The sequence below is a fragment of the Barbus barbus genome (assembly GCF_936440315.1).
Source record: "Barbus barbus genome assembly, chromosome: 21".
NCBI lineage: Eukaryota > Metazoa > Chordata > Actinopteri > Cypriniformes > Cyprinidae > Barbus > Barbus barbus.
This window is the reverse complement of record NC_136749.1, coordinates 4,769,908-4,785,210: the sequence shown is the minus strand read 5'-3', so window position 1 is coordinate 4,785,210 and position 15,303 is coordinate 4,769,908. Positions and strand designations below refer to the sequence as shown.

General features: G+C 35.5%; 1 protein-coding gene across 1 annotated transcript in view; it reads left to right on the top strand.

Moving 5' to 3' along the window:
• LOC306887163 (glutamate receptor ionotropic, kainate 2-like) overlaps positions 1-12,050 on the top strand; it is a gene marked incomplete at both ends in the record, with an annotated part of 195,665 nt that extends 183,615 nt beyond the window's left edge. Inside the window, 2 exons of the mRNA XM_079444708.1 lie at positions 6,048-6,298; positions 11,886-12,050. Of these exons, the coding sequence (XP_079300834.1) occupies positions 6,048-6,298; positions 11,886-12,050 (416 nt within the window). The remainder of the gene's footprint in view (positions 1-6,047; positions 6,299-11,885) is intronic.
• Between the last annotated feature and the right edge of the window lie 3,253 nt (positions 12,051-15,303).

The following is a 15,303-nucleotide window of genomic DNA, read 5'->3' as shown; positions in this document are numbered from 1 at the left end:
ACAGATACAACAATGGCGGACTACATGCTTGTGTTTACTAGCTTTTCTTATTGTCGTGTTGGGTTCGTATTCGGCACGCAAGTTTTATACACATAGTCCAAGTCTTCTCTGTTTTTAGTGTAGCTCTGTGCCAGAATTACAGCATCGCATACTGGTCTGGCATGTATACTGCATCGTTTTGAGTCCGTTTTAGTGGTTTCGTGTATATGCAGATATTTCTTGAGACGACGCAGTGTTTTATGGAAGAAACAAATTGGATAGGGAAAGCTCTGGCTTCATGGTGATGAGCCCTTATGTTTGTGTTTTGAAAATAAATGAAAGTCTTATGAATTTGGAATGAGGTTTGGTAAAAGATGGCAGAATTTAAATTTTTAGCTGAACCATCCCTTTAAGGGCAGGATTATGTGACAGAGATTATACCATGAGGAACAAGAAGACAGTTAAAATGATCAGAAAAGTACTCAAAATGTCTTTGCCCAGATGAATTGTTCACAATACGTTCTATAACAGGGGTCCTCAAATAGCGAATCGTGGTCCATTCCGGACCCCAGCTTTGTTCCAGATAGACCATGAGACATAATATGACAGCGGTAGCACTGTTTTACCATTTCAACAGTTTAAAGTGAGAAGCACATAAAAATAGCAGTACACATCACAAGCTCTCAGGGTAGTTTATAACTATTTAACTGGTTTAATATGACTGATTTCTCTGGGGGTAGATGTTGAAACCGAAGCTCTGTCGCTGTAAGGCATGCTGTTTATAAGTTTGAAACTTGCTAGCATTATTTCCTAATCTTGTTCCCCCCTCTTTTCCTTATTCTTATTGTCCTTGTTCTCAGTTACACCAGTAATAAAACTGGCTGATCGAGGCAGCGTGCTTTCCAAAAGGTGAATTATGAATATTCATGCAGGTGTTCTGACACTATTGTACTATAAACCATATAATCATAAATTGTTGACATGTCATGGACTAAACAGCCTAGAATATCTTAATCCATTCATGCTTTGGAGGGAGGTCTGTGTGCTGGTTTAAGATGCTATCCAGGCTTTTCCACATGGACAGCGAAATCCTGCTATCAAGTGCCCCGTCTCGCAGTCGTTAATGCTTTGTCACTCAGCAGGTTAAAATCTGTCAGGTATGCTGTCTAACAGACAACCCAGTGAGGGTGTTTTTAGCTTGTCAGTCATGTGTCATGGGATTGCATTGTGTCGAGTAAATGCAGGGCACATGGAAAAGGATGTTTAGTATTATCACTCCCCTGTGTGCCGTTCCCAGACAGCTCAGCATAGGCCATTTCCATTGCTAATCCTACCCTTTTGGAATCAGTTCGCATAGGCAGGCTGCATACAGGCGTGCGTTTAGCATATATCTTGTTGACTTCAGCAGCACACAGTCGGCAGGATGCATTAATTTTGAAACTGTGGTGGCGAGAGATGGCCGAGTCCTTCTGGCAAGCATTCCTGTGCAGGAACAGACAGGGTAGGTGTTCAGACCATCTGCGTTTCGGTGTGTTGGTTACTTAGCTGTTTAAATGAGAATATGTAAATTCTTGGCACAGTTGAACGTCTCGTTTTATACTGAGACAGGTGAAAGTGACAACAAGCAGGTGAAATGCATGAAGTCCTCAAAACGATGACAGCAGTGTTTCAGGAGGGCAGTAGTCCCTGACAATCCACTGTAAATTCACATTCAGCTCTACCTCTGTTCTGGTGTGGAATAACCACTTTTCCCTCACCTTCATGTCATTCTTAACCTCTATGATTGGAACACTATGATTGGAAGATACAATGGTTCATACAATGAAATTCATTTAGACCCCTTTGACTTTCACTGTATGGTGGAAAACAGCTGAAACACTTTCCCTAGTATCCTCTTTTGTGTTCCACAGAAGGCAGGTTTGGAATGACATCAGGATAAGTTAAAAAAGAAAAAGAAAAAAATGTCAGAGAATTTTAGCATACTTTTAAAAATTGTGCTTATTACAGAAATAATATATTTTATATTTAATATATTATGTACAAATTGATTGTAACGTTTTAGACTCCTAATTTCATGTTAATTGCAATAAATAAAGATGTTTGGTCCCACTTTATATTAGGTGGACTTAACTACTATGCACTTACATTTAAATTAATAATATGGTATACTGCACTTATTGTGTACATACATGTTTTTACATTGTACTTATATATATTTTTAAATACCTATATGTAGTTACATCTGTTATTAATTTCTGTAATTACATTGTATATTAATTACATAACCCATCCTTAAACCTACGCATACCACCAAACCTGTCCCTAACCTTATCCGTATCCCACCTCAGTAGCAGCAATAGTGTTTCACTTTACAATATGACCACAATAAGTACATTGTACTTATTTGTTGATGTAAGTACATAGTAGTTTGGCCACCTAATATAAAGTGTGACCAGATGTTTTATAATTTAATGTTAAATATAATAAACCCAAACTTCAGTATATATTTATATATTTTCATAATGGCTTATTTTAAAATTTACTCAAAGTGTATTTCTGAATGTACTGAGTAGCATTAAGGATAAATTAATATGTACACTGTAAAAAGTGATAAGTTGACTTGACTTAAAAAAATTGAGGAAACCCCTTGCCTTAAAATTACCAAGTAAATGCGAATACACTACTGTAAGTTAGCATAACTCTGGAAGTTAGCATAACTCTGGAAGTTAGCATATAATTGGCTTTACTTAAATGCCTGTAAACTGGGATAGAAGAAAAGTATTTTAAAACTAAACCCCCTACACACTTTACCCTTTAGTTTGGGCACCGCTGTGAGCTCCTTTTTCACTTGTGACTTCATTGTGTTGCTAAATGTGTGTAGCACTTGCTCAATATCAATATTCCGGGGCAATGCTGCTTGTCCCTCAAGGATTGTGGAAATAGAAAGCCCCCCAGTCAGCTTTCAGCCTGTGGACGGGCCTGTCCCTGGAAGCATCATTAAGAAGAGTCATGTACAATGCCATGTCATCAAACATCTGTCAGGAGTTTGCTTGTGCATGAGGAGCTACCAGTATCCAAGTAAACCCTTATCATTCTGTTTCATTTAAGCTATCTTCTGTCTTTACCTCATCCATACGCTGTATATTTGAAGAACCTTGGGTCAAGGATTTATTATTTTATTTGTCTTCGATGTTGCAGGATAAGAAAGTTGTCTGTCTGTATTTTCAGGCTTGTTTAATGTCTTAAAACAATGTTTATTAAATTTAAATGTTTATTTTGCAATTTTTAGCATTTATCTGAAATAACGCTATTTTTGTGGAATTTAGTAAATAATAATAATAATAAAAAAATAATAAAAAAAAACGAAAAAAAAAACATTGTAGCTGAAATAAGATTAAAACCATAAATTGTTTTATTATTAGATGACTTTGATTGTTTCATTAAACAGATGATTTCCCGTGCATATGGATTCATCCAGATTAATACTTTTAATAACTGAAGGTCAGCCACCAAAAAACATAGTAAGTAAAGTAAGATTAAAACCATTCTAAATCAATTGAACCAAAATTTGGAACCAAAGTGTTGATATATAATTAAATCATTTTAAGTTTGCATAGAATAGTATTTTTATTTTCCTGTGCACATGTATTTATTCTGAGATTTTTTTATTTTTATTATTTATTTTTTTGTGCAAGAGAGATGTTGATTTAATTAATTCATTCATTCAATTGTATTTCATTTTTATTTTTATATTTTATATAGCCATTTAGGAAAAAGTAAAATATACATGGATATATGACACATATCTATTATATAGACGAAAATAATAGTCGCCAAAACCATCTAAAAAAATAAAGGATTTTGCATAGCAGCACTGCTGTTACACAAAACCCTAAGACCTAAGTGCTAACAATGAGCATAAACAAAGACAGTTTGATTTCAGCAAATAAAGGACACTTTGTGCTTCATATACTTGTGTGGTGCATTTGAGCAAAAGAACAGCTGAGTTCTCAATTATTCAGGCAATAGTACAATCCTTATTATAGAGAGTTAACTACAGCAGTACCACTATTACAACATGAAAGGATCAGCGAGGTTTGTGAGTGCTCTTGTTTTACCTCGTATTTCAAATGAAACGAGAAAGCACCTCTCTAGCCGTTTTTGATCTGTGCTGAATGAAGGGAACACGACCTGTTTACCTCTTTTTGCGAGGGAGGATCAACGCCCGCAAGGAGACCCAGAAGGAAACATTACCTCAAATTAAGAATAGCAACTAGTTTTAATTAGACAGAAAATAAATAGATAAAAGCGGGAAATGCCAGTCCCTCGAATGTAATTGGGTTTTATTGGTGTGTTATCAATGGCACCCTGGGAGCTGTTTTTCAACAAACAACATTAGGCTTTTATGGCTCGTACTGCATTAGTGTCTGTATTTCTCACCTCTGTACAGCTCTGTGAGAAATATAGTCTTAGACTACTGAAGTGACAAACTTCATCTTTCCTTTTCACTGTCTCAGCTTTCTTCAAGTCTTGTAGTGCAATGAGATAGTTTTATACATCTGCATGTTTGAATGTGCTTTAGTCTGGTATATATATAATATGGTATAAAAACCTTATAAAGTACTACTTGAGTACTTTCGGTATTTTCTTTGAGATTGTCTGATATTTTAAAGTGTCTTCATACTACAACAGCAGTTCACATTCACCGTAAATGTTAGGCTCAAAAAATAAGGTAGCAAATACCGGTGCGCTATATTCAAAGTCTTTTGATGCCATGCATTTCAGCAACAGACTGAAATTTAATTCGTTATTCACTTATAATTTCCCCCTCCAGTGAACTGTTAACTATAGAACTGCTGTTACCAGATCGTTGAGGCAGTGATTTTCTTGAACGAATTGTTCAGTCTGTGTTGTGAATAAAAACAACTAATTTACAGTAAAGAAAAAAAATTGGTTCTCACCATAGGCTTAGTTTTAAAAAGAAAAATTAGGAGCCAGTGCACTGGAGGTGTTAAGGAACCTTTTGTTTCCATTCCATTTTTTTTTCTTCTTTTTCTTCTTTGATCTTGGGTCTGTGAAAGCTTGCAGGAAAGCTATGGAATTTGGCACACAGGTGAAGGACAGTCAAAAAGTTATTAAATGTTTTTCAATATACCAAATCGTTCTTGTATAGCACATCAGCATATTCAACAAAGAGCATGCCGAAATGGATGTGAACTTATATTTCCGCAAAACTTTAGTGTGTTCAGACCAAACTTGGTATGTGTTATAACAACCATGACCTGAGGACACATGAGCAGTTCCAGCACAGTGCCACCTACTGGTTAAGAGATATGGAAAACAGACATTTTTACTTATGAACGGTCTAGTCTGGAATTAAATTGGTCTCTTTAGCTGTGGAGCAGCATACCCAGTTTTCACATATTGGCCATTTTGAGCATCAGTCGCTTTTAATTTAGTAAAAAAAAAAATAAAATACTATATTTTATAAATGCATTGGTGTGTTATGAAAAACGATTTATGTTTTCTTGGTCCTACAAAATCCATTAGTATATGTTTTTCAACTGTTGGACATTTTATCATGTATCCATTTTGATTTTGGTAGCTTAGACAGTTCAATCTTCATCAAATTTCAAAGAGATTATCATCAGACCTTGCTGGTAAAAAAAAAAAAAAGTTGACGGCATGATAGTAAAGTGTATCTGAGGCTGTATTTCTGTAATGCCAAAGGCTGTGCCACCTACTGGTCAAAAGTAATAAGCAATTATGTCACACAAGTGACTGTATTCATGATTTTACAATAATTTTGCTTAAAATTATCCGCAGATGCTTTTTTTTAGTTGGCATGATGCTCCCTGAAATGCTTGCTTAATTGCTCATTAATTGCTGCTTGCAGCTGTATTATTTCTTTGGATTTTGAGGTGAAATGTGACCCATTTGTCACAAGTATGAAACATTCTTGACGATTTTGTAAGATTTCACCCATTTGACCAACGGGAATGAGCAGATGCTAAGAGAACTAATTCTCATCATCTCGTTAAATCAGTTTCCCCTTTCTGACCCTTCAGGATCCCCATACCGAGATAAAATCACCATCGCGATCCTGCAGCTGCAGGAGGAAGGGAAGCTGCACATGATGAAGGAGAAGTGGTGGCGAGGAAACGGCTGTCCTGAGGAAGAGAATAAGGAGGCCAGCGCGCTGGGCGTCCAGAACATCGGTGGCATTTTCATAGTGTTGGCTGCGGGACTCGTCCTCTCTGTGTTTGTGGCAGTTGGGGAGTTTCTCTATAAGTCCAAACAAAACGCACAGCTGGAAAAGGTAAAGCAACATTTTCACATTTCTGGACTTCAATGAACATTTGAAATCTGTTAGGATTCACTAAGAGTTTAGGGTTATTAATCAAGTCTCTACAGAGAAAACAAATCACATAAGATAATCACAAGAAATGGGTTTGCAATTTTGTGTTTCATCAGCGGGGGTATTGTGGGTAATATAAGCCAGTCAGATGAATTCAGCTGATGCCTCTGAGTATGAAAGAATCTGTTACAGATCAATGCAAACAATATTAATTCTGTCTAAAATTGGCTTTAATGTTGTGGTGCTGAGAGCAAAGCGTGAGGTATATTTCACTGGTAATATTTTACAGACAGTGCCCGTGTCTGGAGAGCAAACAGTCCTTCTTGATGTAAGTCTCTGAAGACAGAAGGGCTTGGGCTTTACTTGCTCAAATGGCCGCCACTGTGTCATCTCGCCTCAACAGATGTGTTGTTCTTTCCCCATATCCACTTCACTCGTACACTTGATCTACTGAGCAACTGAATGCTTGAAGTGTAAAGTCAATAATGCGGTAGTAAAAAAAAAAACAACCTAGAAATGAATGAACTCCAGTTCTTTCACTCACATTGTCTACTCACTTCACAAATTGAATGTTTAAGCACATACACACTCTTACAGAATTTATTGGCAATTCAAATTCTACTAATGAGCTTTGGTTTCACTTACTAGACTAAATTGCAGGTTTGCTTGATAGTCATTTATTCTTTATTTTATTTTCTATTATTATTAACTTCCCTTTGCAGTTGATGTTGTTACTGTCTCATCTTCAAGGGTGTTTTCTCTTGAATTCTCTTTAAAATAACCAAATGTCACTCGAGTGGATGAACTAAGTATAGAGTTCTCTTTGCATTTACACTGTCCTATAAGAATGTTTTAAATCAGTTTTAATATATGCGTCATAATTACTCCACTTTCTCCACTGAGCCTTCATTTTTGCATTTTTGGAACTGAAAGGAGGCATTTAATTGCCCTTGTTTATTTTAATAATACGTTTTTTGCAGTCATTAAAAAAGTTAAAATGGCACTTTTTCTGCAGTCACCACACAAATAGAATAATAATTTCAACTCATCATATTTGCTTTACTTTAATATGGGAGGCCATAATAGCAAAATAAAATTAAGTTGTCATGCTGTGTGTTCACATTTCAAATTCTAAGCAAACTGCATTGTGGACACATAAGTTTGGTTATCTTTACAGATGTCTTAGTTTGTTTGAAGCATTTGCATATTAGCTAATAAAATTGCACTCTAAATATGGATATTCTAGATCGTTTTACAATGACAGCATCAAACTGCCAGCTTAAATATTTTCCCAAAAAGCACAGCTCCGTTTATTCACTCTCAATGGAAGAAGTGTCTCTTATACTCATCTCGGATTCATTGTATCGATCTCTCTAAGTGCTTTTGTTTATTTGCTGTAAGTCATCATATTGACATTCACAAATTTTCTGGCAATGCGTTATTTTGCTGCCTGATCCTTGTTTAATGATTACATTGACATGATAAGCCTACCGGCCAATGATACTGAGCATCAATCTAGAGCCAAGGTTGGGAGTGCCTTTCTATATAGAGATGTACAGAAAGACGCAATAGTTCATTGCATTTCTTTTAAGTTTGTTAACTACTATGGAAATGATGGTAATGATGAGTTATTATAAAGTATTACTGAGAAAATCTAGCTTGTTGGGGGTCCCTGGGTTGCCTGCAAGTCTGGGGTGCGTTTTCCAAAAGAATAGTTAGCCAATGGTCGCAATTTCCAAATATTCACAAACAGTATCGCAAAGTTATGTGACTGGAACTGCAGCTCTTAACCAAGCATAGTTTCTTGTTAGTATATGGCATATGGAATAGATCATGCTCTTGAGCAAATTAAGCAAGTTAACATGCAGAACAATCTATATGTTTCATTCCATACATATACAAATTTCATTATATGTATTTTAGTTTGTTAAGAGGAGAGTGTGCATCCCATTGGGAAATCTGGAGTGATGTAAGGAAACCCACAAAATAGCGGAGAATGAAACAGGCTCAGATGTCATGTTTATTATTTACATCAATATTCTGCCATTAATTTGATCTTAAACTGAGTAATTAGTGGTCATTTTCACTCCACCACTTGCTTGATGACATTAATTACAGTTCTAACCAACATGGTTCAAACAAGCAACAAAGTACCTACATTTTCAGGAAACAGTCAGCACTGTATCACTACAGGGGTTATGTCATTGTATTAGAAAAGCACCATTGGGTGGATGGAAAGGTTGAAAATGGCTTTAAGACTAAATTTAGTTTTAGGAACACAATCATAAATATAGGCTTTATGAAACATATGGAGTAAAACAGAGTGCTGAGGCTTCATGATCTAAATGGAAGTGTCAAATTCCAGATGATTGATTTTGTTAGTATTTTAATTCAATACATAGCAAAAAACAAAAAAACACATTTGAGAACATTTAGAAAACAGGTATCAAATCTTGTGACTGAAAATGATAGAGAGGCAATTAAAGTATTTTTGTACAAGATTGGAACTGCTGTGCTTTGTTCAATATTCTCTTACACTATTCTGCAGAAGGAAGAAAAAAAAAACATCATATGGCAATTCCTCTTGCTCCTCAGCAGCACATTCCTCCAGAAATTTGCATTTTATAATTGCCTCTATTTTGTAAGATTAGGAGAGAGCCAACAGTCTGACCAACAATCTTATTGCTTTAGATAAAAATGTATAAATGGTTCTAACATAATGTGATGTAGATTTCCTGCCACCAGAAAAGAAACACAAAAACAGATTTAGTTAGATCTTGTTAAAATCATTCACATTTACATCGGTAATAAAAGTTCACGGGGTTCAACATCAGAATGGTGTATCATTTTAGCAAATACATCAAATATTGCATGAGAACTGCTACATATTTTGTAGAATTGTTCATGGTTTCTTTATGTATTGTTCGGTGCATCTTTATTTTGATAGTGTATGCTCAAGATCACACATACACAGAGGCACATATAAATTCATGTTTAAATAAAAGGATTACTATAATATTTCTGCTTCTCGTTTTCCTTTTTTGCACATTTTACATGAATATTCTTAACCCATTTCTTCCACCTCTGCTTTCTGCTGCTGAATTTCAGTTTAATAAAGTATACCTGTATACGCTCATGAAAGTCCCCACTGTCCATACATACATATCTTAATGCGCTAACACTTTTTTTTTGTTCTATATGTTGATGTTCTATATCCAGTGTGTCATTGACATAACCACAATTTTTTCTGATCATGCTGTTGGATCCAATGGAAAATAAATAAATAAATACATACATACATAGATACTGTACATTTACATAAAATACTGTTTAAGGGTTGGCCTTTGACAGCCAGGTATCACACTTTGTTACATTTCATTTCAGAAATATTTGTCTTAAAATTTATAACAATAGAATAAGTAAAACTATTATTTGTATATCTAATTTTGGTAAGACTTTACTTAACATCTTAAGACTCTGTGGCCTCGTATGAGGACATTATATTTCAGTGAATTTCTCTTAGACTATACATGCCAGTCTGGATGTCCTGTACAGAGCACATTCAGGGCTTTTCAGAGATACTACATGATTGGATGTTCCACCATGACCACTCCCTCTCCTTGGTCTTCAGAAATGTCTGAAATTAATTTAGTGATACTCTTATGGAAATATAATAATATTTTGTAATAATCATTTAAATCTGTCTCATAAATTAACACGTCAGGAAAATGTTATGGGGTTTCAAATCAAAATATGACTTTCTGTTACGAAACAGGACGTTGATTTCATACAAGTCCTCATATGAGGACACCGGGACTAAAAGCTTGTTTATTACACATTTTGGGAGACATAACAAATGAATAGGGAAAGAAATTATATTTCTGTATTCTATGAAATATTATATATTATTATGAAAATCTGGTCAATTATTACTCCCATTATTACACTTCTTTTTTCCTTACATGTTGCCCCAAAAACACATTAATATGCTAATAAGATTTAGTTTATAGATATATTGTATATAATGAGAAAACCGGTTTATGACCATTTTACACACATTTTGCATGAAGTAAAAAGGTATATTGAATCATTCTGTCATAACATCGTTGAGAATCATCTTTATACAAAGTTTGGTAAAAAAAAAAAAATCATAAACTAAAAATGATTGGTGATTTAAAAAAATCTGTTGTTTTTGACCATGCATGCTCATTCATTTCTTTTTAGTTTTTCAAAGAAATTGAGTCCCGATGTCCTCAACTGAGGATATAGCGTAACTTATTAATGAAATATAATTTTTAATTCTTTTTTTTAATTATTTTAAATGCTCTAAACAATTTAAAGACATGAAAAAAAAAAAAAAATTCCTAAAACTTTTTTTCTCTGGTCTTAAGAGGTTAAAGCCTTTATGTATAATGTATTATATTCATTATATAATTTTACATTTTTCAGTATTATTTGTAGGTCAATAGATGAATAGATAAGTATCATAATTGTAGTTATAATTATTCATGAGATCATGCAATGCATTATAACATGCATTACAATGCATAATGAATGCATTTAAACGACTTTTATTATGCATTACATTGAAAGGTTTTAAGTAAAGTGTCCTTTTTTTCTTCAACTGAGAACATTAGAGAAAATGAGGGAAAAGTCAGTATTTGTCCTGTTGTAATCAACAGCATGATGTACAAAGATCATAACTTCTGTTTAATCCAGAATCGCATACGCGTGGCTGAATTTGTCAAATTTGAAGCATCAATTATTAAAGTTGGTGCCAGTAATCATAAGCTAGTTGCTAATGTTCTGTTATTGGCTGTTGTGGAGGATGTCACTATGAAGAAGGCAGATCATTGGGTAAGAACACTCTGATTGGAATGCCTAACAAGCGCCTTATTATCTCATATCTTCATGTCTCTCACAAACATATTGTAATGAAAATGCTGTAAATAAAGCCACAAGAGCACAAAGCATTTCCTGTGAGCTGCAAGATGAAATTATTCACAACACAAACTGCATAGGCAATTTGTACCTTTAGTTAGAATGGATGTGTTTATTTTTATTCATTTCCAAGCAAAGACAAACAAATCTGAAGTCATAAGACTTTATAAAGGCTGTGGCTGTTGAATAACGTCTGTTAATTATTACACAATCCCACGTTGGCTTGCTTCACTGTTACACAGCTGAAATTCGCACCGTTTGCTTCTTGTTTGGAGAGTGGGGGGTTGTTTAATTGGCCATACGGTTCTACAGGATTTGAATCTGAGGGAAAATAATATGCATCAATATATCATGCAGCATCCTGGCAGTAGGAAGCAAGGTGAAATCTGCCACAGAGAAATCGCTTTAGTTATGATGCTCGTGTTGTGCATCCACACGGACACCAGCATAATCATTCCATCCCGTCTCCATTTCCACCTTTCACCCCCCGAGCTATCCATCACTGACCCACTGTCCTCCACCTTTCCAGGAGCCGAGAGCCAGTATGTCTGTTTATGTGTCAGAAGTGAAGGGACATCCAATCAGCTGTGTTCTTCTGTCTGCACAGAGATCCTTCTGCAGCGCCATGGTGGACGAGCTACGGGTTTCCCTCAAGTGCCAGCGCCGGCTCAAACACAAGCCGCAGCCGCCCGTCATGGTCAAAACGGATGAAGTCATCAATATGCACACCTTCAATGACCGAAGACTGCCAGGCAAAGAGACCATGGCTTAAAACAGACAGCTCGCTCTTTCTTGAGCTTGGAGAAGGAAACTTCGCGGGGAGAAATTTGGGCGGGGAGGAAGTCGGTTTTCTACACGGGGAAGGGATCTTAAATGTAATATCAAACAATTAGTTACTGAAACCAACAGCAGAAACTGAAGCATATTTCCTGTGGAAATAACTTGAATCTGGGCAAAATTTTAGTTACCTCATCGCTCCATATCACCTCCAGAGCAAAGACTGACCAGTGCCAGCGTTCAGGGTAACTTTTAGCAGGAAATACACACACACACACACACAGCTAGAGGAGTGTGATGGAGGGAGGTTTGTCTGCTCATTACGGTCATATTATTTTAGGTTTGATGACACACTTGGCAGTTGCCCGTCCACAGAGAGCAGCTGAGTCCTTTAGAGAGAACGAGGAGACGAGTCCTGACAAATACGGAAGCAAAAGAAGGACAGGTTTTTAACATGTACAGTACCTGTGCTACTTTTAGGAGCAAAAAAAAAAAAGTGCTTGGAAACAATCAGTTTGCAGCACTCTTTGCTGAGCGCCACAGCAATATCACTGAAATCATTCAGCGTGTTTCTCACCCACACTCACAAGCAATGGAAGCGGGACAGAGCAACAGGCAATATACCACTTTAATTTTCTTTTCGGGCCCCTGCTGAGCGTCGCAGTGACTAAGGGTGAATCTTTTTTCAGGACCATTGCATTATTGTGTTTATTTTAAGCTTATTTAAGACATTGCACAACTAAATATTTCTGTCCAAAAAAAAAAAAAAACAGCTTTATTTGCAGTGAAAACATCTTAACATTCTTAAAATAAGATACTGTTATTGGAGAAGTAAAATTTTATAAAATGAGGCTTAAATTCTCCGTGCATTTTTTAAATCATTATTTTGTTGTTTTAAATGTGAACCTCTCAACTTTTAAATCTAGTACCATAATGCATCTGCATATTTTTTTACACTTATTAGTGATTCTCATTACAGTATGATATATTCTAGAGCAGAGCTATTCAATTGGCGGCCCGCGGGCCTAATCCGGCCCGCCGATCATCTTCATCCGGCCCGGGGGAAGAGTCGCACACAAGCCTCAAATTGTTTTTGTTCTAATTAGTTTGTCCACAAGGTGGCAACACTGGCCCGGGCCATTGTTTCACAACCGAGAAAATAAAAGTAAGACGATCAACAACAACAACAATCTAGAGGAGACCGCAACATCAATAGACAGCAGCGTTGACAAGCACTCATGTGAGGGGATTATGAGATATACGCAACTCTAGTTTAGATGAGTATAATGACAGTGCTATCGGTCATATCTCCTAGCGAGAAATAACGCAGAGACTGGACGAAGTTGATTAGACTTTCCACATAAATTACACTGCAGAGCTGCTTCAGCAGACAAAAACGCACACAATTATGTTAAAATGTGCAGTTATGGCGAGTTAGCTCATAAACACGGTCTTAAATGAGTCCTAAATTACCGTAAAATATTGAGAGAAAAGCGAAAGTGTGTGTCAGATCCGCGTCATGTGCATCAGGTTTTAAAGAGATAGCGCTGCTTTTAAAGTGAAACCTGATGAAGTCTGTCACTGATGGAAATCAAAGAACAAAAGAAAAAGGAGAAAACACTCTCCTCTAGTCGCTGATAAACTTTTGTAATTTGAATAAAGCTTAATTTATATTCATTTCACAGTTTATACATATATACTGTGTGTTTATACAGTTTATACATATATACCTATTGTGTTAAAAATAATGGCTTTTAATTATACTGTAATGTTCAATGGCTATAATTAAAGGCTAATATTGAGGGAAATTAATTTAAAGATATCAGTGAAAATATTGGTATGATACTGGCCTTCATAAATAGTAGGCTACCTAGTAAAACATGCTATTAAGCTGTATTTAAAATATGCCATCTTTATGTTGTTTCTACATTCATTTGGAGGTTCACTGTGAAATTATGATAACATTAATATATTAATATGCAATTAATCACAATTTCGTCTCTGATCATGGATGTTATTATTGGTTTAATATTTGTTTATTTTTACAGCTACCCCAAAAAAAAAAAAAAAAACATTGCCCCCACCCGGCCCCCTTCAAATTTTCAATTCGATAATCTGGCCCTCAAATGAAACTAATTGAATAGCCCTGCTCTAGAGAATATACAGAATCTATCCATCAGTAAGCATCAATTAAACAGTACAACACATGATAAAAACTAAAAAAAGTATTTTTATGTATTACAGTAGTTTCTTTTTTTAGTAAAGAGAGGTAAATGTGTTTTGAACTGTCATGACAATAATAAATAAAAGTAATGGTCCTAAAATAGGCTTCTTTTCATTTATGCTATCAAATATATTGATATGTATTTCTTTAATTTTAATTTGACTTGAAATATTACCTGCTAATAAAAATTTTAACAAATTTCATCCGAAAACCTCTCCAAAAATTGGATGAGTGAACTCGAAACAAATTCCAACTATTGCGATGCATTTATTGAAGCATTTATCATTTGGTTTTCAAATGTTTGTCCTTTCTATCATGGTCACAGCAACTTTGAACACACATAGCTGAAATTTAATATTTCATGTCTGTATTTTTTTTTTTTTAATAATCACATTTCATTTCAGGTTAATGTTTGTACTTTGTGAATTTGATTTCAGAAAAAATAATCCTCATGTAAACTTGTGCAAATGTAAGATTTCTATAAAAAATAATAAGGTGTTTTGTACAATTAAAGAATATCAACATTTTGTAATAATTTTTATCAACACAATCATTGGCATCTCTCTCTTGATATGGGGGTGGGCGCCCTGTGGAATCCCCACACCAGAATTTAGGGTCGCGATGGCCCCTGGGACCGATGCGCTCCGCATGGATGAGCCCCCATGTGACAGAACATATCCAGGATCACATCACCTGGCCTCCATGAGGATGAGTTTGCGCCAGGGTTCATGATAGGCACACACAGGACGGGGGAAGTGCCGAGCATGCCTGGTAGTGTTTATGTGACAAACACACATTTTGGACAGATCCTATTTTTATCATGTAAAGGAATCATATTTAAAGAAAGATATTTTTACTTGAGATAAATAGAAACAACAAAACTGATTCAGAAGTGTGATATATGCATATATATATATATATATATATATATATATATATATACACACACACACACACACACAAAGTGAAGAGGACTGCTAATATGCTTCATATTCAATGCCCCCGGTTTCTAATAGACTGCTAG